General features: G+C 41.9%; 1 protein-coding gene across 4 annotated transcripts in view; it reads left to right on the top strand.

Annotated features, from left to right (window-relative positions):
* Positions 1-23,287, top strand: part of AIG1 (androgen induced 1) — a 469,777-nt gene that overhangs the window by 133,207 nt on the left and 313,283 nt on the right. For all 4 annotated transcript variants that reach the window (XR_013276693.1, XM_077486709.1, XM_077486707.1 and 1 more), the window contains one exon: positions 13,181-13,336. Coding sequence is in view for 3 of the 4 variants with exons in the window: in XM_077486709.1 (XP_077342835.1) it covers positions 13,181-13,336 (156 nt within the window). In the remaining variant the exon portion in view is untranslated. The remainder of the gene's footprint in view (positions 1-13,180; positions 13,337-23,287) is intronic.

The following is a 23,287-nucleotide window of genomic DNA, read 5'->3' on the forward strand; positions in this document are numbered from 1 at the left end:
TACTCCCACAAAAACGTATGGCTCAAAAATGCTCATAAACGCTGAATAGCAATGTTTTATCAGCATTTTTGAGCGTTTTTCAGAGTTAGAGGGTTTTTACAGCTGAAAAACTCCTTTCAAAACCTATATCGTTCTGGGGGGGGCTTTTTCCAGACAGAAAACGTCTCTGGCAAGAAAACGCTGATAAAAGCCTATGGGTACATGGATACATAGGCTAACATGCTGGGGAGTTTAGTGGCTGTAGAAAAAAACGCATAAAGCCAAAAACAGCAGCTGTAAAAACATCCATTGTGCATGAGGCCTAAGTGGTTGAGTGGGTACAAGTTGTATAGTTATTCCAAGAATCATGAAAGTAAGAATTATGCTCTGTTATAGAACAATCACTATCCAAAAATCTCAATTCTTTTGAATCTACTTGAAAGAAAGATACAAAATCCATGTAAAAAATCCAGACACCACGCTCTGGTATATATCAGCATGAAGAAGCCGTAGCGTTAAAGTGTTATTAAACCCAGAATTGTAATATATTGCAGCCTACCAATCCTTAAAGTGGTTGTAAAGTCGTCAGAAGGTTTTTTTTTTTTAATCTTAATGCATTCTATGCATTAAGATAAAAGGCCTTTTGTGTGCAGCAGCCTCCCTTAATACTTACCTGAGGTCCATCTAGCTCCAGCGATTTTGTAGGAATGTCTCGCCCTCCGGGCCTCCCCTCCTTATTGGCTGAGAAGGCAGCGTGGTGCCATTGGCTCCCTCTTCTGTCAATCATAGTCAGTCAGCCAATGAGAAAAAAATGGGGTGGGGCCAGGCCACAGCTCATATCTGAATGGATACACAGAGCTGTGACTCGGCTTGGGTGCCCCCATAGCAAGCTGCTTGCTGTTGGGGGAACCAAAAGGGGGGAAGAGCCAGGAGAGCCAAAGAGGGACCCAGGAAATGAAGGGGACGATCCGGGCTGCTTTGTTCAAAATCGACTGCATAGAGCAGGTAAGTATAACATGTTTGTTATTTTAAATATTAAAAAATGAGATTTTACAATCAATAAATGTGGTGACTACGTTATTTTTCTTTTTTTTTAGGCCTTTTCCCTTTGTTCTTACCTGGTGATCTGGTCAGTAACCTACCTCCTGTATTAGTGTCTCTGCTATGGATGAAGGAGCAACAGAGACACCTTTGGACAGGAGCATTGTCTTGGGGATTGTTGGATGTACTAGCAGATACAAGCAGGGTATAGACCTTGAGTTGTTTTTTTTTTTTCTAACTAGTGGCTTGAACGAAACAAACACTCAGATACCCTCATCCACACCAGCAATGTAGATGCATGGATCTCTCCTACTGCACTATTGTATTCTGACAGCAGAGAAAACTAAACAGAAAACTATACAGTCAGGTCAGTTCAGCAGCCATTGCATGCATGTGCTGATCAAATGCTGGTTATCTAGCAGGATCATTCATCAGAAGTCATTAAGCCAGCTTCTGTTGAACAGACGGCTACACACAGAGAGAAACTCAACTGGCTTCTGCTGAACCAGTAAATTTTTGGTCCTTTTAGATCCTGCTTTTAACAATTTGAAGCCAAGCATTATCTCACTTTGCATTTACAGGACAATTTTTTTCTCAACACTCTAACTACTACGTTTGCTGGAGAGCGTGTTCTATTGAAAAACAACAGACTTGCTGGCTGGGTCACCACATGAAAATAAAGGAAAGAAAACAAATATAGTCATGATACCTAAGTCTATTTTTTTTTCTTTAAAAATAACAAACATGTTATACTTACCTGCTCTGTGAAATGGTTTTGCACAGAACAGCCCAGATCATCCTCTTCTCAGGACCTCACATAGCATGTCTCTTCTGCTATAAAGAGCTGCCCGCTTGCCTTTTTTTTTTATTATAGGTTTAATTTCACTTTAATAAAAATAAAGAAAGGCTATTAGATGAGCCTGGAGCACAAAAATATAATATATCAAAATCCCAAAATATATATAGAGTACCTTAAGTGGGAAATGGTTAAACCCATTTTGAGATTTAACTTACCATCTAGAGCCCATTGTGAAATTTGCCTCTACTTTCTGTCCTATAAACACAACAGGGAGTAGAGCAAATGCCTTTTTAGATAGTTGTCACCAGTACAAGTGTCCTAGTTGGAAGATGCCCCCACTATTTCTGTTCTGGATGCTACTTTAAAATTTATGATTTTTCTCTCTTTTTAGGTCCCACTGACAGTGGTCCCCTAGAAAAAGTAATTCTCTATAATTGTCTGGCTCTTAAAATGGGAGTAAACTCCCGTACATTAATTTTATCTTACCTATAGGTACTGTGAATATCTCCTAAACGTGCACCATTTTGAAGATATTTACTGTATATGCAGCCGGTGACATCACATGCGCATGCACTCTGAAGGAACGGCCACCTGGGCCATTCCTTCAGAGCCCTGTGCCGTAAAGGCGCCTCCTGCGTGCATGCGCACGAGTGACGTCATTGTGGCTCCGGCCACTCACACAGCTGGAGTTCACAAACCGGAAGGAAGATGGGGGAAGAAGGAAGCCCTGTCAGTGGTGACAGCTTGAGGCTGGAAGGGCTTCATTCTAAGGTAAGTTTCACACAATGTGCTAGTATGCAATACATACTAGTACATTATAACTTTGCCTTGCAGATTAAAAAATAAATAAAAAATCGCCAGGGTTTATTACCAGTTTAAAAGTGTGGGAGGGGGGCACAGGCATTAAAAAAAATCCGACAGTGGTTCTAACTCTTTTTAAAAGGTTTGGTTTTAAAGTGGTTGTAAACCCTTACATACCACTTTGACCTACAGGTAAGCCTAGAGTAAAGGCCAAGAAATATCTCCTAAACCTACATGGTTTAGAAGATATTTGCCGAAAGACAGGCACCACTGTCTATGGCGCATGCGCCGTAGACAGCGGCGTGCTCAGTGCGCCTGTGCGCCGCTGTCTATGGCGCATGCCGCGAGTGTCGGCTCCCGTGCGCATGCGCGGGAGTGACGTCATCACGGCTTCGTCGAATGACAGCAGCGGAGCAGCGAGACCCACCGAGAAGATGGATGCTCCAAACTACAGGGGACAGCGGTGACTTCGCTGGCTCCTGTGTCAGGTAAGTGACACATAATGGACTACTATGCGATGCATAGTAGTCCATTATGCTTTACCTTTGCAGGGAATCAAAGAGGAAGTAAACCCATCAGGGTTTACTTCCTCTTTAACTGCAATAAAAAAACAAACTACATTAAAAGTGGGGAGCAAAGCAGCTAAGCTTTATAGCCAGTGCATTGTGGAGATTCACTGCCTTTAATCTATAAACACTCATCATATGAACTTGCATTTACTAGAGAGTAGCCCCAAAAGCTAGCAGAAGCCAACATCAGAAGTGATATTTCCCAGTGAAATGCCAAGTAGATTTCAATGAGGCTTTACTCTGACCAGCAACAGGAAGAAATTCCATTCACAAGAATCAGAGGCAAACTACATGCACCCATTCAGAAGGTGATCAGTATCAGCATGAAAAGAAATCAGAAGCAGGCAAACCATTCTCAGAATCCTTGGTTTGCCTCGGGGGAATAGAAGAGAAACTCAGTAACCTTTACAGAGCAGTTTAAACATGATCTGTTTCTTGAAGCTAGGTTCTTCTAACATTTACTGGTTGAAAGAGCACATTGTCAACCCTATGATCATCTGCCTTATAAATCACACTAGGGCAGATTAGCATAGCACAAAAAAAGTAAATCAACACTAGCACCAACTACTCGCTGCAGCTTGCACACAGACTTTATACATTTTGACGCAGCAATTTCTGTCTCACATCCCATTTCAGAACAACTCACATTTAGTGGTTCTAACATTTCCTGGACTTTAGTTAGACAGCCCGCCACAGTGATATGTACACTGCGATTTGTGGGCGCGTGCGTGCTGCAGGAGAGGCGCATGCCCATTTGCGAGCAGAGGAGCCAACCAGCAGGCCCACCGGCTACCCGCGATCACTCCAGAGACAGGCAGAACAGGGATCTGTCAGTGCAAAGAAACAGATCCCCGTTCCTACAGGGGAGCTGAGAGTGATCGTCTGTTCCTAGTGATTAGGAGCAGTGATCTCTCTCCATCTCCCAGGGGACACGCGTAACCCCTTGATCGCCTCCTAGTGTTGACCCCTTCCTTGCCAGTGAAATTTATACAGTAATCAGTGGCTATTTTTAGCTCTGATCGTGGTATAAATGTCAATGGCCCCAAAAAAGTGTCAAAAGTGTCCTATCTGTCCGCCGTTATCAAGGCAATTACCGCTCCAGTTGGTATCGATTGTGTTCACACCGTCCTAGTATGTAGGAGATGAAGGGTGCAGGCTCAGCTAAGTCAAATGGCAGAAAATGGAGAAAGGCTGGCTGCACTCCAAAATATCCAAAAAAACATCCTGTCTCCATTTTCTGCCATCTGTCCGCCACAATGTCGCAGTCCCGCTAAAAAATCACAGATCACCGCCATTACTAGTAAAAAAATTAATAATAAAAATGCCATAAATCTATCCCATAGTTTGTAGACGATATCAATTTTGTGCAAACCAATCAATAATCCTGCGTTGCATCAGAGGGGGGCGGGGTCACCCGCACATGTCACTGGGAAACCCTGGCGTTTCCCCTTGTCAGAGGGGGATGGGGTCACGTGACGGGTGGCCCCGCCCTCATCTACATAAGAAATGTCAGGCCGGCACTGTGTCACTGGCTGGGCACCTCCGTTGGAGGCAGGATCCTGTGCGTGCTCCTCACTGGAGTTGCTAGAGATCATCCATCGCTGGAGATCGAGAATTGTATTACATAGCTGGAGAAGGAGCCTGGATTTATTAGATTACATTGCTGGAATCTCTTTTTTATTTTTTAGGAGGGGGGTGCTCTCTCTTCCCCCCTCTTTTCCTGTGACCTGCCAGGTTGCATGCTCGGATAAGGGTCTGGTATGGATTTTTGGGGGGAACCCCATGCAATTTTTTTTATTTTGCCACGGATTTCCCCTTAATATCCATACCAGACCTGAAAGGCCTGGTAATGGAATTTTGAGGGACCCCACGCATTTATATTTTTTATTTTTCAATGACTTTTATGTGAATTGTCGGGACCGACAATTCATTAATAACCGGCAATAGCGCTAGTACTGAAAATGACTTTTTTCATTCATTTGCCGCGAACACCCCAAATTGTTCACGGAACGGGCGAACAGCCAATGTTCGAGTCTAACTCTTGGTCGACTCTAACAGATAGCCAATTCCTATAAAACACCTAAAAGGGCCTTTCTCCTAACAGTATAATACTGACAATTAACACATTTTTGGCCGTCCTCTGAATCAACTGTGGGTATAGAATTGTGTATAAGGGATTGTATGTTTTTTTTTTTTTTTGGTTGATGGATTTGTGTCTTTTTTCAACCTAACTATGTAACATTTAAGCCATATATGCTTAACTGAACCTTATAGTCTTTTTATTTCTACACATGTGAATTATAGGAGTTGATTCCATGGCTGCCTATTCATGCTATATCCACAGCCGTCATGCCCTATTCATGTGTCCGGCCCCTTTCAGGATGGCGGGCGCATTAATTACAGCGGCGGGGGTGTTTTTTTTAAGCAGAGGCTTTAATAGGCTTCAAAAGAGGGTGGACTTGTGGTGCAGAGCATTGTGCTACCCACCCAGGTGTTACAACAGGGAATAAATATTTGCTATTGAAACACTGATCCTCAATCCGGCCAATCAGGAGTGGGTCTGAGGCGCGTATTCCGATTGACCACCGAGGAGGAGGGAGGACACAGAAGCCGCTGCAATGTCCATGGAGAGCAGGGGAAGCTGCCACCGCCAAGCTGGGGGCACTGCCGGTGATGCTCTGGAGAAGTGCTGCCCAACATAGATGGGGTAAGTGCTCCAGATCTGACCAGGGAGGGGGTACTGTTTGCTACCCCCCAAATAAATTTTACCACTGGCCGCCACTGCTGAAGAGTGCAAAATCCGGTGAAGCTGTGCATGGTAGCCAATCAGCTTCTGACTTCAGCTTATTAAATTAAGCCTTGACAAAAAATTTGGAAGTTTGGTTGGGTTCTATGCAGAGCTGCACCAGATTTTGCTCTCTCCAGGTTTAGTAAACCAACTCCATACTGTATATATGCTACATAATTTACTAAAGTCTAGCCTTTTATTAAGAGTAATAAATGTGAATGCTTACACTGCTAACAAACCAGCATTTATACAACTGGAAAAGGCTTAAAAACATTTAAAATTCCAGTAAGGGGTTATGACAAGTCTACCAATTGAAGATTTGTCAAATAATATAGACCCCCATCCCAGCTCAGTTATATTGATGGACAGGATATTCCAATTTAAATTCTTACACTATACCTTCTGAAACCTGTCTTAGATTTAAAAAAGCTTTCGGGTCCTTTTTTCACTTGGTATGGGCATACCATATTTTTACTTGTACAATGTTATTATGACATGTTGTATTTATGCCTTGTGCTTAAGTCATTTCATTGGCATTGCTCACCCTTTGCACACATTGCAGCCACTTCACACTGTAACATAATATACGTTATATTATGATTTAATGTATGGTGACTGCAATGAGTGGGCACCATATTTTTTTCTTTCTTCCCTTTTTTTTCAATATTGTATTCTATTTCTAGCTACATTTCCAGTGGTCTAAAATGTTCTGAACGCTGCTTTTTAATGTGCATAATGCAGGCAACAGAAGGTAATCACTGGAGCAGGATCAAACAATATTTACTGCTGCCATGACAACAAGACTTGGCACTATAGGATATGTTTCCAGATTCAATAAACATTCTATAGTTTTTCAAACTTGAACAACAATAAATAAAAGAGAGAAATGATAAGTGAGGTATCTATGAGATACAGTTTAATAGATATTGCTGTTACCATACCCTTGAGGACCAGTCTACGAATCCACTATCTATAAGATATCTGTAATTGTTTTTTTATTGAACATATGTGTGTCATTTTTTCATGAGTTTATTGTGAAGCCCAACTTTCACACGTAGGCTGATAACTCGGTAATGTGAGGCTAGTTAAAGTGTAGCAATTTATACATTTCAGTAGCTGCATATTCTTAACGAGCAGATAATGAGCTTTAAAACAAGCTCTCAGTGACTCCTGTAGCTACAGCTACGATGAACCAATCCATCCTTTAATTTCACAACAAAAGTACAGAAGCTGTTGAAGTTGTTCTATTTCAGCAGTTTATCCTGTACCTCTTCCAAAACACCCATTCTGTTAGATTAGGCTTGAGAAGACTGGAAGGCTGGCAAGTCACTCCTGGAAGGTGGAGCAGTGAACTTGAACCTGTTCAAATCTTTATCTTATACTTCACTATTTAACTTTATTTAACATGGTTTTAGGGTTGTTTTTCAGAGGTCGGGCTTGGCCCCTTGGTTCCAGTGAAAGAAACTCTTAAGGTGTCACCATACCAAGACATTTTGGACAATTTCATGGTCCCAACTATGTGGGAACAGTCTGGGGAGGGCCCCTTCCTGCTCCAACATTACTGAGCACCAGTGCACAAAGCAATGTCCATAAAGACATGGATGAGTGAGTTTGGGTTGGAGAAACTTGATCTCAACCCAATAGAAAACCTTTGGGATAAATTAAAGCACATACTGTGAGCTAGGCCATCACTCCAACATCAGTGCCTGACCTCACAAATGCATTTCTGGAAGAATGGTCAAACATTCCCAGAGTTGAAGCTGTTATAGCTGCAAAAAGAGGACACAATATTGAACACTATGGACTAAGTCTAGGTTCACATCTATACGGCTGCACACTTACGGACCGCTTGCCATTGTTATACATTGGTACTTTGAAGAGGGATATCATTGTTATGGCAGTAGCTTGCTGCCATAACTCTGGTATCCTCTTCTTCAGCGGGTCGTCCGCTTTCAGATAAAAGTGGCCTCTGTGGCAAATCCCCCCTCCCGGTGCATGCTATGGTAGTGGCGGAGGCAATCGGGTCCTGTGCCCTGTTAGGTATGGAGACGAGTGAGGGGAAGATTACCCTCATCTGTCTCCATACCACTGCAGGGCGGAAGCAACGTCAAAATGTCTAACAAAGAGGATAACTAGTGCGCGCAACCTCACTAAAAATAAATGTAGGGAAGCTGCCAACATAAAAGTGATCTCACACAGTAAAGTATAAATGAATTCAATAGATATGTGGCACTACTCATACTGGGGAAATCCCAAATAAATAAAAATATATAAACCTACAATATATATGTTGATAAATACCACAATCTTCTAAAAAGCCATCTTCTAACTAATGATGAATAAAAATGAATATAAAAAAACGAGAGAATTTTTTTTAACTATTAGGACCTTATTGATTTTGGATTTAGATTAATTATTTTTTTTTTGTTTCACTTATTGCACTTTAAAGAAATGTAGCACATTTTATGTGTTACACAGATTTGAATATTTGCACATCACTTTAGGATTGTTTCACCTTATTACTGTGCTTGTATTTCTATTATTGAATATTCATACACAATTAATGCACTTTATGGTATAGATTGAAGGACTCGTATTAGGAACTTTGCATATTGGATTGGAGGATCACTTTCCAGCTTTAGTAAATAAACCCCAATGTGTACTTAAAAGTGGGGTATGCCTGTATTGGGAACATTGCACATATATTCTATATTGCACAAGAGTTCAGATTCATTTGCACTGTTGCTATTTTGCATGTTTTTTCAAGTTTTTTATGTTCATTTTTATTCATCATTTGTTTTTTAGATTGTTTTTTAGAAGATTGTGGTATTTATCAACATATATATTGTAGGTTTATATATTTTTATCTATTTGGGATTTCCCCAATTTGGGTAGCACCACATATCTATTGACATCAAAACGTCACTTCTGCTCATAGCTTTTTTTTTTTTATTTAATTTTTTTTATTGCATTTTTGTGTAAATATGAGATCTGAGGTCTTTTTGACCCCAGATTTCATATTTAAGAGGTTCTTGCATGCTTTTTTTCTATTACAAGGGATGTTTACATTCCTTGTAATAGGAATAAAAGTGACACGTTTCTTTTTTTTTTTTTTTTTTAAAGAACAGTGTAAAAATAAAATAAAAGGTAAAATAAATAAGAAAAAAAATAAATAACATTTTTAAACGCGCGCGTCCCGTCGAGCTCGCGTGCAGAAGCTAACACAAACGTGAGCAACGCCCACATATGAAAACTTTTGAAGCGTGACATGTTGGGTATCAATTTATTCTACATAACATTATCTTTCACAATATAAAAAAATGGGCTAACTTTAATGTTGTATTTTTTTTTAATTAAAAAAAATGTATATTTTTTTTAAAAAGTGCGCTTGTAAGACCGCTGCGCAAATAAAATGTGACAGAAAGTATTGCAACAACTGCCATTTTATTCTCTAGGGTGTTAGAAAAAAATATATATATAATGTTTGGGGATTCTAAGTAATTTTCTAGCAAAAGTTTTTAACTTGTCGTTTTAACCGTCGTCTTCTTCCACTGCCGGCTTCTTCCCGAGCCGTCATTTCCCGGTGTCAGCTTCTTCTTCGTCTTCTCGCCACCGGTTACCTGCAAAATAACAAAAACAAGCTGGTAATGTCATCAAGCTGTCTTTCTCTGTTGTTATGTTCCCGCTGTCCCGCACCTCCTATAAAGGCATGGGGCATGGCCATCCAATGATGTCACCCAGAGAGCCCGCCCATTGTGATGAAATGTGACAGCTTCACGACAAGACCATTTTTTTTGTGGATAACCGGCAGCGGCGAGGAAAAAGAAGATGGCGGAGGAAAGGAAGAAGATGACACCAGGAGATGACGGCTTGGGGAGAAGAGGGCGGCAGAAGCAGACAACAGCACCGGGAGAGATGGTGGCGGGAGAAGACAGCTCTGAACTATTTTACTAATAGAGGACTTTTTTTTACATTTCACTGCTTTTTCAGGTGAGAATGGGTAGGGGTACGATGTACCCGATATCCATTCACATGGGGGGATGGGATCTGGGGACCCCCTTCTTAAAAGGGGACTTCCAGATTCAGATAAGTGCCCAGCCCACAGATCTTGGCAACCAGTGACCAGGGTTATCGGGAAGAGGTCCTTGTCTTCAACATGAGAACAAGGTGCTTTGGGGTGGGGGGTACAGAGCAACCCTGCCCCAAAGCACCCACCCCCCCATGTTGAGGGCATGCGACCTGGTATGGTTCAGGAGGGGGGCCACTCGCTTGTCCACTCCCTTTCCTTACCTGCCAGGTGGCATGCTCAGATAAGGGTCTGGTATCCATAATAGATCCGAAGGGATTGGTATAGACTACTTTTTTTTGACGGACGTTTTTTGTTTTTTACATTCAGCTGTCAGCAGGGAACCCCGCTGACAGCTGATGACTCATCAGTTGTTAAGGACATGACGGCCGTCTTCCCGGCACCAACATTTGCATTACTTCTGCGGTTTCATTGAAGTCTATTACCCATAAATTACAGGAAAAAAGTCCCTGACCCTTTCCAAAAACACACCGGCCACAATACACATTGATGTGAACATGTTAAATGGACTGTAGTGCATTTCTGCAAACTGCAAAATGCTCTAAAAAACGCATAGGTGTGAAGCTAGGGTTAGACTGGGATGCTATTAAAGTTCATGTGTGTGTAAAGGCAGGCGTCGCAATAGTTTTGGTAATATTGTGTGTGTGTGTGTGTGTGTGTGTGTGTGTGTATATATATATGTGTGTACAGAGAATGTACTCCAGGTTGGAGGTTTTCATACCTCCTAATTTTATGAGATGGGAACGAGGGACACCAATTAGCAAACGTATGTAGGCATAGGACACACACCCTGCCACACCCTCGTAAAGGAGAATTATACAAAATAAAGATTAGTTAAACCGGCAAATGCTTTTTTGTACCACTACTTTTCCTTTATATTGGCTTTTGAAATGTATACATTTTTAGAATTTGGATAAAAGGTTTAGCACTGGGAAACACTTTTGGAAAGATAAATAGTGCATTTTATATACAACTACAGGCATACCCCACTTTTAAGTACACAATGGGGTTTATTTACTAAAGCTGAAAAGTGCAAAATCAGGCTCATTTCTGCATAGAAATCAATGAGCGTCTAACAGAAGATTGTTCAATTAAGCTTTGGTAATAAAACCTGGAAGCTCATTGGTTTCTATGCAGAAGTGAGCCTGATTTTGCACTTTCCAGGTTTAGTAAATAAACCCCATTGTGTACTTAAAAGTGGGGTATGCCTATATATAGATCAGACCAAAATGAGGGACAAATGAGGAGGAAAGGGGGACAGAGGGATTTCCAAATCGGGGACATTCCCTCGAAATCAGGGACAGTTGGGAGCTATGGGTTTTCTATGTCCATGGGACTGAGAGAGTTGGAACAGTTGCATTCTGGGGTTTATTTAATAAAGCTGGAAAGTTCAAAATCAGGCTCACTTCTGCATAGAAACCAATAAGCTTCTAACCGCTGTTTGTTCAATTAATCTTTGGTAATAAAACCTGGAAGCTCATTGGTTTCTATGCAGAAGTGAGCCTGATTTTGCACTTTCCAGCTTTAGTAAATAAACCTCATTGTGTACTTAAAAGTGGGGTATGCCTGTACTAATAATGAATGTGTTATTTTTCTTTTAGTGAACGAACTCCAATACCTGTTAGTCTTTAGTGGTTGGTGGTCCATTTTTAATAGATAGAAAAATGGAGAAACCCCCTAGATGTGGGACTTTATATGTACTACCATATTCACATACGTAGGAAAATATGTAAAAAAAAAAAATATTATACAAAGAAATACATAGTTACAATATCACAGAGACATATAAATAATCAAGGATGCATAAGAATACACAAAAAAATCATGAATAGGTGTAATGGAGTAACCCGAACCCAACGATGTTTCAGAGATGAGTCGTAGTCTCCTTCATCAGGTAACACCATATATCCTAATCACTAGATAGGTACATTTTAGCATCCAAAGCAATTTTTAAATAAATGCAGAAGAGACATCCTGACGCAGGGGCCAATTCAAATCCCGTCCAACCAGAAATTCTTTAAAGCCCTGGGCTTGGAGATGGACACTGATTTTGGCATACTTGGTGGGCATGACTTGAACCCAGTCTGTGCAGTGGGTACAACTTCTTGGGACCCCGGGGGCCTTGATGCGTCCCTCTCCTGTTCATTAGTGGCCAGTAAGCGACATCACTGTTTCACTAAGATTCTCCAGCCTTTTCTGGGCCCCGGCGCACATGGAGGCCACCTGTTGGTCCGATATTTTGGACTGTAGTGTGGCTGATAGGATAGGTGATTTAGTGGGGAATGCAATATTATTCCCTTGCCTTCTCCAATTTCCCTTTTATTTTTTGTTTTACCATCTATATACTGTTTAAAGAATTTCTAGTTGGACGGGATTCGGATTGGCCCCTGCGTCAGGATGTTTCTTCAGCATTTATTTTAAAATTCTTTTGGATGCTAAAATGTATCTAGTGATTACGATATATGGTGTTACCTGAAAAAAACCCTGATGAAGGAGAATACGACTCATCTCTGAAACATCATTGGGTTTGTGTTACTCCATTACACCTATCCAATCCATGATTTTTTGTGTATTGTTATGCATCCTTGATTATTTATATGTTTCTGTGATATTGTAACTATTTATTTCTTTGTATAATAATTATTTTTTTTACATATTTTCCTACGTATGTGAATATGGTAGTACCTATAAAGTCCCACATCTAGGGGGTTTCTCAATTTTTCTATCTTTCTGGGGATGTGGTACACCTTTATAGCTGATGTATTTCAGATAGCTTTGTCTTATTTTTAATAGATATATCTATTTACATATCTAAGACCCCTTTCACACGTATCCACTGTGGTTTCCTTGCAGCATGCAGGGAATCCACATGCACACAGGACATTTTGTGCGCTTTCAAAAACACACCAAAACCGCCATTCGAAATGAAGTCTATGGCAAAGTGTGAGTAACCCAGACGAAAACCGCAGGTACACAACACTGCACCCTCACTGCTGGGAATCTGCAGCAGATCAGCGTGAAAGGGACCTTAGTATTCTGTGGTATCAGCTGTGGTTTATTATTCCTGGTACTTATTTTTTGTACTGTTACCATAAATATTGACTTTTGTTTTACAGGTGATCCAAGCTGTCTTCTTTGGGATTTGTGTTCTCTCTGATCTGTCCTATCTACTAACCAAGGGCAGTGACAGCCTGGAACAGGAGCGACAACTGAAAAAACTCAGGTTTCTTCGAGATTGGATGTTGGCTGTACTAGCCTTCCCTGTTGGTGTTGTAAGTTATTTTTTCTTGTGCGATTTGATGGATTTAAATCAGGGGTGTCCAACCTGTGGAACAAGATGGCTTTGAATGGGGCCCAACACATAATTATAAACCTAGAAATGTACATTTTGGGGGGGGGGGGGGATTAGTTATAAAAATATGTTTACAATTGGCAAATACATGCAGCCAAAGAAAAATTTTACTGGATTTTTATACGTTTTATCTTCCCAAAGAAAAATATCCCACTCTTCACCATCATGTATTGTGGTGCATGTTCCCAGGAATCCAATTCGCAATAGCAGGAGATTTTGATTGGCTTTCTATGGAGCCAGTTCATATATCTCTGCAGCAGGTCCGGTGCGTTTTGCTCTTTTCTTTTTGCATCTTTTGGTCTGTTGCAGGCCTGAATTTAGCCCAAAACCTGACCTGAAATGGTGAACCAGCACGCACCGGACCCCTACTGTGAGCCGCAAGCAGCTCATATTTGAACCGAGCCTTATTCATGTCACCTATATTTGTGAGTAACTGCCATATTTTCAAGGATGACGCACACAATGGTCAAAAATATAACCACAATATCTAATGAGCACCTTGAGAGTTCATTGAGAATTGCTCTTACATCCACTGAACCATATATTGATGCATTCCTTTATCAAAAGCAAATTTCAAATACCACACTTGTTTTATGTTGCCCTCTTTTGCTTTTTATAATAAAAAATATTACAAAAAAAAAAAAGATTATTATTATGGTACATTATCTATATCTGTGATCATTACCTTGTGATCTGACCAACTTTTTCTGCTCATCAGCTGTCCTTATTGTTAATTTATTTTATGTGTGCCCCAAGACAATTCCTCTTTTTCCAATGAAGCTCAGGAAGGTGAAAAGGTTGGGCACTCCTGATTTAAATAATGCAATTCACATTTATCAGTAATTAGTAAACATATTAACAGCATAAAATACAGCATATATGTTTTCTAACACATTGCATGCATATCTGCAGAGAAAAACTTGTAACAATTATGCTTTTTTTTTTTAAGTATGTTTTAACATTATGGACAGTTTAAAGGGAAAATATGGTCAGGTTTCCTTTCTTGCACCCCGCATGATCACCTTTCATTCACTTCCTGACCATTTTGTTCAGTTAGAAAATACTTTGTATTTCCAGGTATGGAGGAACATGTGATTTGCTCCCACTCTTCTCATGTTGGTAAAAAGGGGATATCCGCTCCAGGAAAAACAAACAGATAATGAACCTTTCTCTCGGTTCGAAAGTCATAGGTGGTGGCAATTGCTACTAGCAATAAACAGGGACAGATTCTGGACAGCTGCATTCTTAAAAAGTAGTTTTCTTTTATTGAGAAAAATTCACGGAAAAAAAATCAAAGGTGGAAATCACAGCAGACAAAAATAGCTGACGTTTCGCACTAGCAGCAGTGCGAAACGTCAGCTATTTTTGTCTGCTGTGATTTCCATTTTTGATTTTTTGATGTGAGTTTTTCTCAATAAAAGAAGACTACTTTTTAAGAGTGTGGCTGTCCAGAATCTCTTCTCATGTTGGTGTCGCTGCTTGGTGACTTACCCAGCATCAGATGAGAGTGGGGAGAGTTCTCAGCCCAGTGTAAGCTCTAACTCAAAGCTTGCACAGGACTACCCTTCATCAAAGAGGCAGAATGGATTGGTTGGGGAGCAAAGGAAAGTTTAGTATGTATAGCTGGGTTGGATAGCATTAAAGCAAACCTGTACTGGCAAAGTGCACAATTGCTTTAAAGAGGGAAACACAGAAGATTATATGTTCCTTTAAGCATACCTATACCTATATCAATACACAAAGCTCACTTCACAGTTAACTGTTTCCTGGAGATTATTGTCAAGCAAGTCATCACAATACTGCTTTTAGGAAGTAATTCCAAAATATGTCCTGTTTTTATTTTGAAGCTTACAACCTATACTCTAAAGACAGTCAATAATTTGTAAGTGACGCCGGAACAGCTGTCTTTCAAGTTTCCAGCATCATCTGCTGTGGTTGATTCCGACGCCCATGCAGGCTGGACCTTTAAGGCATTCATTTTCATTCTGCCCTTTCCCTCCCTTGAGTTTCAGAAATTAGAGCTTAAAGCAAGTTCCAGTCGAGCATGGACACTGCTTTTATTTCTCCTCAGTAATCATTTAAGGCAGTGGTCATCAACCTTGTCCTCAGGGCACAATAACAGGCCAGGTTTTATGTATTACCTTGGGGAGATGCAAACTAGAATACTGCAATCACTGAGCAGCAAATGATATCACCTGTGATGTATTTCAGTTATCTTGCAAACCTGGCTTGTTAGTGGGCCATCAGGACAGGGTTGATGACCACTGGTTTAAGGTACCAGGCACAAACACATAGTAAAACGAGATATCTTTGTTGTTTTTGAAAGAAAATGTGCTGATTTTAATAGGTCCCTGAGTAATGTATTACACAATGAATTATGTGTAGTTTTTTATTCTTTAAAAAAATGGGAAGCTTATGAACCCACTATAATAGTTTTGTTGGATAGGTGAGTTTTTAGCAGTTTGTGATAAACAGATTAGTATATTATGATTTTTATCTAACTTGTATTGAAAAACTTCAGTAATGGTTTCCCATACGAAATGAGGCTTATTGTTGGTAGTAATTATTTGACTAGACGAGGGAAATATATTGATATGTTTTACAGTTGTGTATTTCTGTTTTAAAAAAAACATTTGCTAAATAGGTCATTAGCATATCTATTCTGTACGTTTTTTTAACATCCAATGTTATGCCATTACATACCACCATTTCTCAGCAAGATTCTGTTCAACCCACTCAATATTTTCAAGATGAATTTATCTCATGGCAAACGTTAGTTTAGAAATTATACATTAGCATTATTGCTTGCGATTCAATGAGGTTTTTTTATTTGCAAATAGCTAATATTGCCAAGAGGGACAAGTATGTTCTGAGTGTGGGTTATATATTTATGGTCAAGTGGAAAGACAAGTTCATTCAAAACGCTCTCCGTGTCTTACAGTACCTTGAAAAAGTATTCATATCCCTTTACATTTTCCACATTTTGTCATGTTACGTCCAAGGAACACACCAGGCAGGTCAGGGATAAATTTGTGGAGAGGTTTAAAGCAGGATTAGGTTGTAAAAAATATTCCAAGCTTTGAACTTCTCACAAAGCACTGTTCAATCCATCATCCAAAATAGAGTGAGTATGGCACGACTGCAAACCAAGACATGGCCGTCTACCTAAACTGACAGGCCAGGCAAGGAGAGCATTCATCGGAGAAGCAGCCAGAGGCCCATGGTAACTCTGGAGGAGCTCCAGCAATCCACAACTCAGGTAGGAGAATCTGTCTACAGGACAACTATTAGCCATGCTCTCCACAAATCTGGTCTTTATGGAAGAGTGGCAAGAAGAAAGCCGTTGTTAAAAGAAAGCCATAATAAGTTCGGTTTTCAGTTTGCGAGAAGCTAATGCGGGGGACACAGCAGGCATGTGGAAGAAGGTGCTCTAGTCAAATGAGACCAAAATGTAACTTTTTGGGCTAAAAGTTAAATGCTATGTGTGGCAGAAAACTAAAATGGCACATTACCCTGAACACACCATCCCCCCGCGAAACATGGTGGTGGCAGCATCATGTTACGGGGATGCTTTTCTTCAGCAGGGACAGGGAAGCTGGTCAGACATAGTTGTTGGGAAGATGGATTCAGCCAAATACAGCACAATCTTAAAAAAAAACTGTTAGAGCTTTCAAAAGACTTCCACCTTCCAACAGGAGAATGGCCCTAAACATACAGCCAGAGCTACAATAGAATGGTTTAGATCAAAGCATTTTTTCATGTGTTAGAATGGCCCAGTCAAAGTCCAGACCTAAATCCAACTGAGAATCTGGCAAGACTTAAAAAGTGCTGTTCACAGATGCTCTCTATCAATCTGACAGAGCTTGAGCTATTTTGCAAAGAAGAATGGGCAAAAATGTCACTCTCTAGATGTACAAAGCTGGTAGAGACATCCCCAAAAAGACTTGTAGTTGTAATTGCAGCGAAAGGTGGTTCTACAAAGTATTGACTCTGGGGGGCTGAATATAAATGCACCCCACACTTTTCACATATTTATTTGTAAAAAAAAATATGAAAACCATCTATCATTTTCCTTCCACTTCACAATTATGTGCCACTTTGTGTTGGTCTATCACATAAAATCCCAATAAGATACATTTACTTTTTTGGTTGTAACATGACAAAATGTGGAAAATTTCAAGAGGTATGAATACTTTTTCAAGGTACTGTAAATACTGGAAATTGTACATAGATTGTGGTAATGGAAATCTTTTTACAGCATTTTGAAATATATTAAACCTATTAACCACTTCCGATCCAGCCTATAGAAAAATGACGGTCAGGCGGTGGTTCAGTTATCCTGATTGGGCGTCATATGATGTCCAGCAGGATAACAGCCTCCGTGCGCCCGTGGGGGTGCGCATCACGGTGATCGGTGGTGCAGTGTGTCAGTCTGATATACCGCTACACCAACACCAAAGTGTCAGACAATCACGGCTGATCACGATGTAAACATTAAGAGCAGATCGGCTGCTCTCCTGTCAGGGGGGTCTGTACTGATTGTTTATCAGCACAGCTCCCTCTCGGATCCCACCCAGGACCACCAGTATGCTGCCCAGGACCACCAGGGTGGCCAGCCACACTGGACCACCAGATATGCCCACCCTAGACCACCAAATGCAAATCTGTGCCCAGGCAGCTGCCAATCAGTACCCACACACAATGCCTACCACTGCCAGTGCCACCAGGGATGCCTATCAGTGCCGCATATCAGTGCCCATCAGTGCCACGTATCAATGCCCATCAGTGCCAAGCAGTGCCACATATCAGTGCCCATCAGTGCCCAGCAATGCCTCCTATCAGTGCCATGCATAAGTACCCATCTTTAAAGCCTTTCAGTGCCCATCAGTGTCACTTATCAGTGCCCATCAATGCCTACCAGTGCCACTCATGAGTGCCCATCAGTGCTGCGTATCAATTCCCATCAGTGCTGCATATCAGTGCCATCTATCAGTGCCGCATATCAGTGCCCATCGTCGGTGCCCTCCTGAGCCGTACCAGGCCGCATGCCCTCAACATGGGGGGGTGCCTTGTTGATGAGGACTAGGGCCTCTTCCCGACAACCCTGGCCGTTGGTTGTCGGGGTCTGCGGGCGGGGGGCTTATCGGAATCCGGGAGCCCCCTTTAATAAGGGGGCCCCCGGGTACCGGCCCCCCACCCTATGTGAATGAGTATGGGGTACAATGTACCCCTACCCATTCACCTGTGAAAAAAAGTAAAAAAAAAAAAACACAACACACAAGGGTTAAAATAGTTTATTGCACAGCTCCGGGAGTCTTCTTCCGTCTTCGGGGGTCTTCTCGCCGGACTCCTCTTCTATCTTCTGCTCTTTCAATAGCTCTTTCACTAGCAGAGGAGCCCGGCTTTCTTCTTCGCCACCACCCTCTTCTTCTGACTTCGGGGGTCTTGTTCCCCTGTTCGGGGGTCTTGTCCCCTTCTTCTTGCCGGGCCACCGCGCCACCTTCTAGCTCTTTTACAAGCGGTGGCCCGGTCTTCTCTGGGACTGTGGCATCATAATGGGCGGGGACATCATCCGCCAATGTCCCTATATTAGTCGCCACGCGCCGCGTCCCTGCCATTGTGACTGGAGGCAGCGACGAGGCAACATCTCCAGAAGAGAAGAACAGAAGACGGCGACAGCGGCGACAGAAGACCGGGCCACCGCTTGTAAAAGAGCTAGAAGAAGGTGCGATGGCCCAGCAAGAAAAACCGAAGAGGGGGACAAGACCCCCAAAGACGGAAGAAGACCCCCGGGAGCTGTGCAATAAACTATTTTAACCCCTGTGTGCCCCCCACCTGCAGACCCCGACAACCAACGGCCAGGGTTGTCGGGAAGAGGCCCTTGTCCTCATCAACATGGGGACAAGGTGCTTTGTGGTGGGGGGCCCCACGGCCCCCCTTCCCCAAGGCACCCCCCCATGTTGAGGGCACGCAGCCTGGTACGGCTCAGGAGGGGGGGAGCTCGCTCGTCCCCACCCCCTTTCCTGGCCGGCCAGGTAGCGTGCTCGGATAAGGGTCTGATATGGACCTGGGGGGGGACCCCCACGCCGTTTTTTTTTGCGGAGGGATTCCCCTTTAACTCCATACCAGGTGACGGGGCCAGCGACACCTCCTTCGCTGGCCCTGGCTACCTGGAGACACGCTTCAAATGAGCGGACTTTCCTCCGCGTGTGTGGTCGAGTCCGTTCATTTCAAAAGTATGGCGGATAGTCCGGCGGACTTAGTACGCCGTATTAGTCTGCTGAAAAAGTGCCGTGTGTGGGCAAGTAGCTAGTTCGGAAAGTCCGGCGGAAAGTCCCCCAGACTAAGTCCGCCTGATAGTCTGCTACGTGTGTACGCGGCATAAGTGCCTCTAAGTCTGTCTCTACACCACCGCCCAAAACTGCCCTCTTGTGGATTAGTTCCAACTGTCATTTGCAGAGAAGAGTATATACTCCCTATAAGTCCCTGTTTAGAGCGTTTTACAGTTACTGTCAACGCTAAAATTGAAGGATTATATTTTAATAGGAAAATCCTAGCTTGGCTCTGCAAAGCATTAAGTAGCTGTAAATATTGAAAAAATAATTTATTAGGCAAATGTTAGCTCTCTGCCAACTTATCAAATGGATGTAAAACCTCATTATCGAAAAGTTGACAACGAAGCTGAATGCCAGCCCTCTTCCATAAATCAAATACTTCAAGCTTTGCCACCTCAGGTAATTGCAGATTATTCCATATAGGCATATATTGAGTGTATCCCTAACATTGAGTATCTTTTTGAATAGTTGTCCAAATCTTATGTATTAAATTAAATGTAGAATACCTACGCTTGCTATGAAAATGATGAAAAGCTACACCATAAAAGATTAATTAAAAGGTCTACTAGAATTTCTAAGAAAACTATTATTTGTTATAAGTTGATCTCTATGGACAACAGAATTTTTAACACAACTATTGCCTCGTACACACGGGCGGACTGTATGGCGTACTTAGTTCGTCATACAATCCGACGGACAGTCCATCGTACTTTCGACTGAACGGACTTGACCACACACGGATGCACAAACAGTCCGTCGAAAGCTTGCGCGATGACGTGTACAGCACGTACGACGGGACTAGAAATAGGAAGTCCAAGACACAGCAAAGCACCCTTCCGCCGTGTAAATCCTTTCTGGGCATGTGCCATTCTTAGTCCATCGAACTAGCATACTGACGAGCGGATTGTCCGCTGAAACCAAAGTACAACAGACAGAATTTCGAAAAATCCGAAATTCTTAGTACGCCGGACTGCACGCTGAAAAAGTCCGCTGAAGCCCACACACGAGCAGTTTGTCCGCTGAAATGTGTTTTGACGGAGTAAGTACGCCATATAGTCCGCCCGTGTGTACGCGGCATTTGAAACTAGTTAATAATGTTCGTAGGTGTGTAAGTATATGCAGACACAAATATGCAGTGCAAAAACAAATCCCTGTAAATCAAGAATTGTCTTTATTTTCTACTAGGTTACCTTAGTAAACTATTTAAACAGTATACTTTATTATAATGGCAGTTCCAAATGATGTCATGTTTCAAATAAGGCCATACTTGTAAGTAGCAATATATATATAAGCAATATAATATGTGTTTTTTTTTTTTTTTTTTGCCAATAAGGTTTAAAAACTTTTCATCCATACACAAATAGGACAAAATTCAAATAATAGCGCATTTAATAAATAAAGTACTGCTATCAACATGCAGTATATCTTACTCTAACTTAGTCCAGCTATGTTTGTATTTTTTGAAAAGAATAATGTAGTAGGGTAGCATCCATGAGCATCCTGGTCAACCAAGAAAGACAGTTTTTCAAACACTATACATATAATCACATGACAGAGGAAACACAAAAGTGATGGGGGAAGGAGCTGAAATGTTGTAAAGGGAGATAGGTCACCTGTTATAGTATGACCTGTATTCAACAGGTCCTCTCCTGTCTACAATGAATAAACCATATTATAGCATTTGCTACCATAGAATGAGATCACGAATTGCCTCTGGAAACAACCTGCAGAGGTTAAAGGTTTTAAATGTAGCCAGCTTACTATTTTTTTGGGGGGGTGCCTTGTCATCTGCAAAGTCTGCCATATTTGGAGATGTAGTTTGTAGAAAAATATGGAGTAAAGGTACACATGTACTCTAAGATTACGTCTAACTATCTTCAGCCTCCTGACTGAGGGACCTGCAGAATGCAGAGGCTCCGGGTTATCTATAAAACATTAAACATTTGACCCATCTCCCCTTCCACAATGACCAGACGACACATTTATTTTATTTGGAGTTGAATGGCCATAGCAGCCTTTTTATTAACCTCAGTTTATGCCCAGTCTAAGGTCTTTGAAGGCCTATATACTCAAGATTAACCAGTTGCATCTGCCTCCCAATCAAAGCCCCCCCAGCCTCAATTACATTGGTTTAGGGACAATTAACCACTTGTGCTGGGTTCACACTTATACGAATTGGATGCGGATTTCCACAGCAGATGGCAACAATTAGGATGTACCGGAAACAAAGGAAAGGCCGCCTCATCATCAGTATTGGCTAACAACAAACCTTTACCATACCTACAAGCCCATAACACTGCAATATCAAAAGAAAAATAGGACACTGTGCAAAGCTCCAGATCAATATCATTATTCACTGAACCCCCTTTAGGATGCAACAAGTGATGAATGAGGCGTAACGTATTCAGTTCTTTTTGGGGGATAATACCCAAAGCGGAAATACTGGCAGTCAAAAGGGCCAGCCATGGGATCCAAAGCAACTTCTTTGAAAAGTTTTCCTGAAAACGAATAATGGATGTAAACGAGATGACTGCAAGTTATCTGCAATAGGAGGAACAACCAGCAACTGGCAGGGTATCAGAAAAACCTTACGAGAAACCCAGCTGCAAAACACGAGCTGCTTCCCTCTTAGGATAACGCTTTAGGAAAGGCACCATCTTTTCTACCCTCACCGGCATCTTCCCTCTTTCCAGCATCACCTCCTTTTCCTTTTTGTTGCTTGCAGCATCTGAACAGCACGTGAAACCCCCACACCCTGAACAGTAATGAAGATGGCACGGGGTGTCAAACTTGCAAGATCTGGCATTGAATCACCAACAAAACCCCCTGCGATTTGCGGCCAGTTGTGAAGAGGCTGCTGCACCCCCAGCCCTGCCCTGAAAGGGAGGAACCGAACTCTGTGGAGATGACATCACTTTCATCCAGAGATGTTTTGTGGTCCCACCATAAGGAAGGCTTGATTGTCTTTGATCTGATGAAATTGCTTGTCATAGCACAACCAAGCAAGCATAGACTCGCTGGGCTTTGCCGATTAGTGTCCAGATAACAAAATAGGGGGGAGCAATTCTCAGGGGCCTTTTCCCCAATGACGCTAGCTAAAATTGCAAACGCCTGCAACCAGTTTGAGAATGTATGGGAAATCAACCGATACCTCAGTTTTTCTTCTTCCTCCTTCTTACTTTCATCCAAGTTAAACTTCTTCAATGGCAACAAAGAAAATATTTCCACATACTCATCCTTCCATATAGGGTCCTTCACTTCTGGTTTTAGATACGCACCCCTTCAAAGCACGCATACACTTTCTTTCTTGTACATCACGGGACACAGAGACTCAGTAATTACTGATGGGTTGTAGGGTATCACTAGGTGATTGGACACTGGCACACCCTAGAGAGGAAGTTTAATCCCCCATATAACCCCCTCCCCCTACTGGAGGTACCTCAGTTTTTTCGCCAGTGTCTTAGGTGTTGGTCACAAGTAAATATGTGCTGTGCTGAGCTCCGCTGGAATATCCTTACTCGGGCCAGCTGTGCAAC

The sequence above is a fragment of the Lithobates pipiens genome, unplaced genomic scaffold, assembly GCF_037356315.1.
Source record: "Lithobates pipiens isolate NorthernLeopardFrog02 unplaced genomic scaffold, aLitPip1_a1.2 Scaffold_18, whole genome shotgun sequence".
Classification (NCBI taxonomy): domain Eukaryota; kingdom Metazoa; phylum Chordata; class Amphibia; order Anura; family Ranidae; genus Lithobates; species Lithobates pipiens.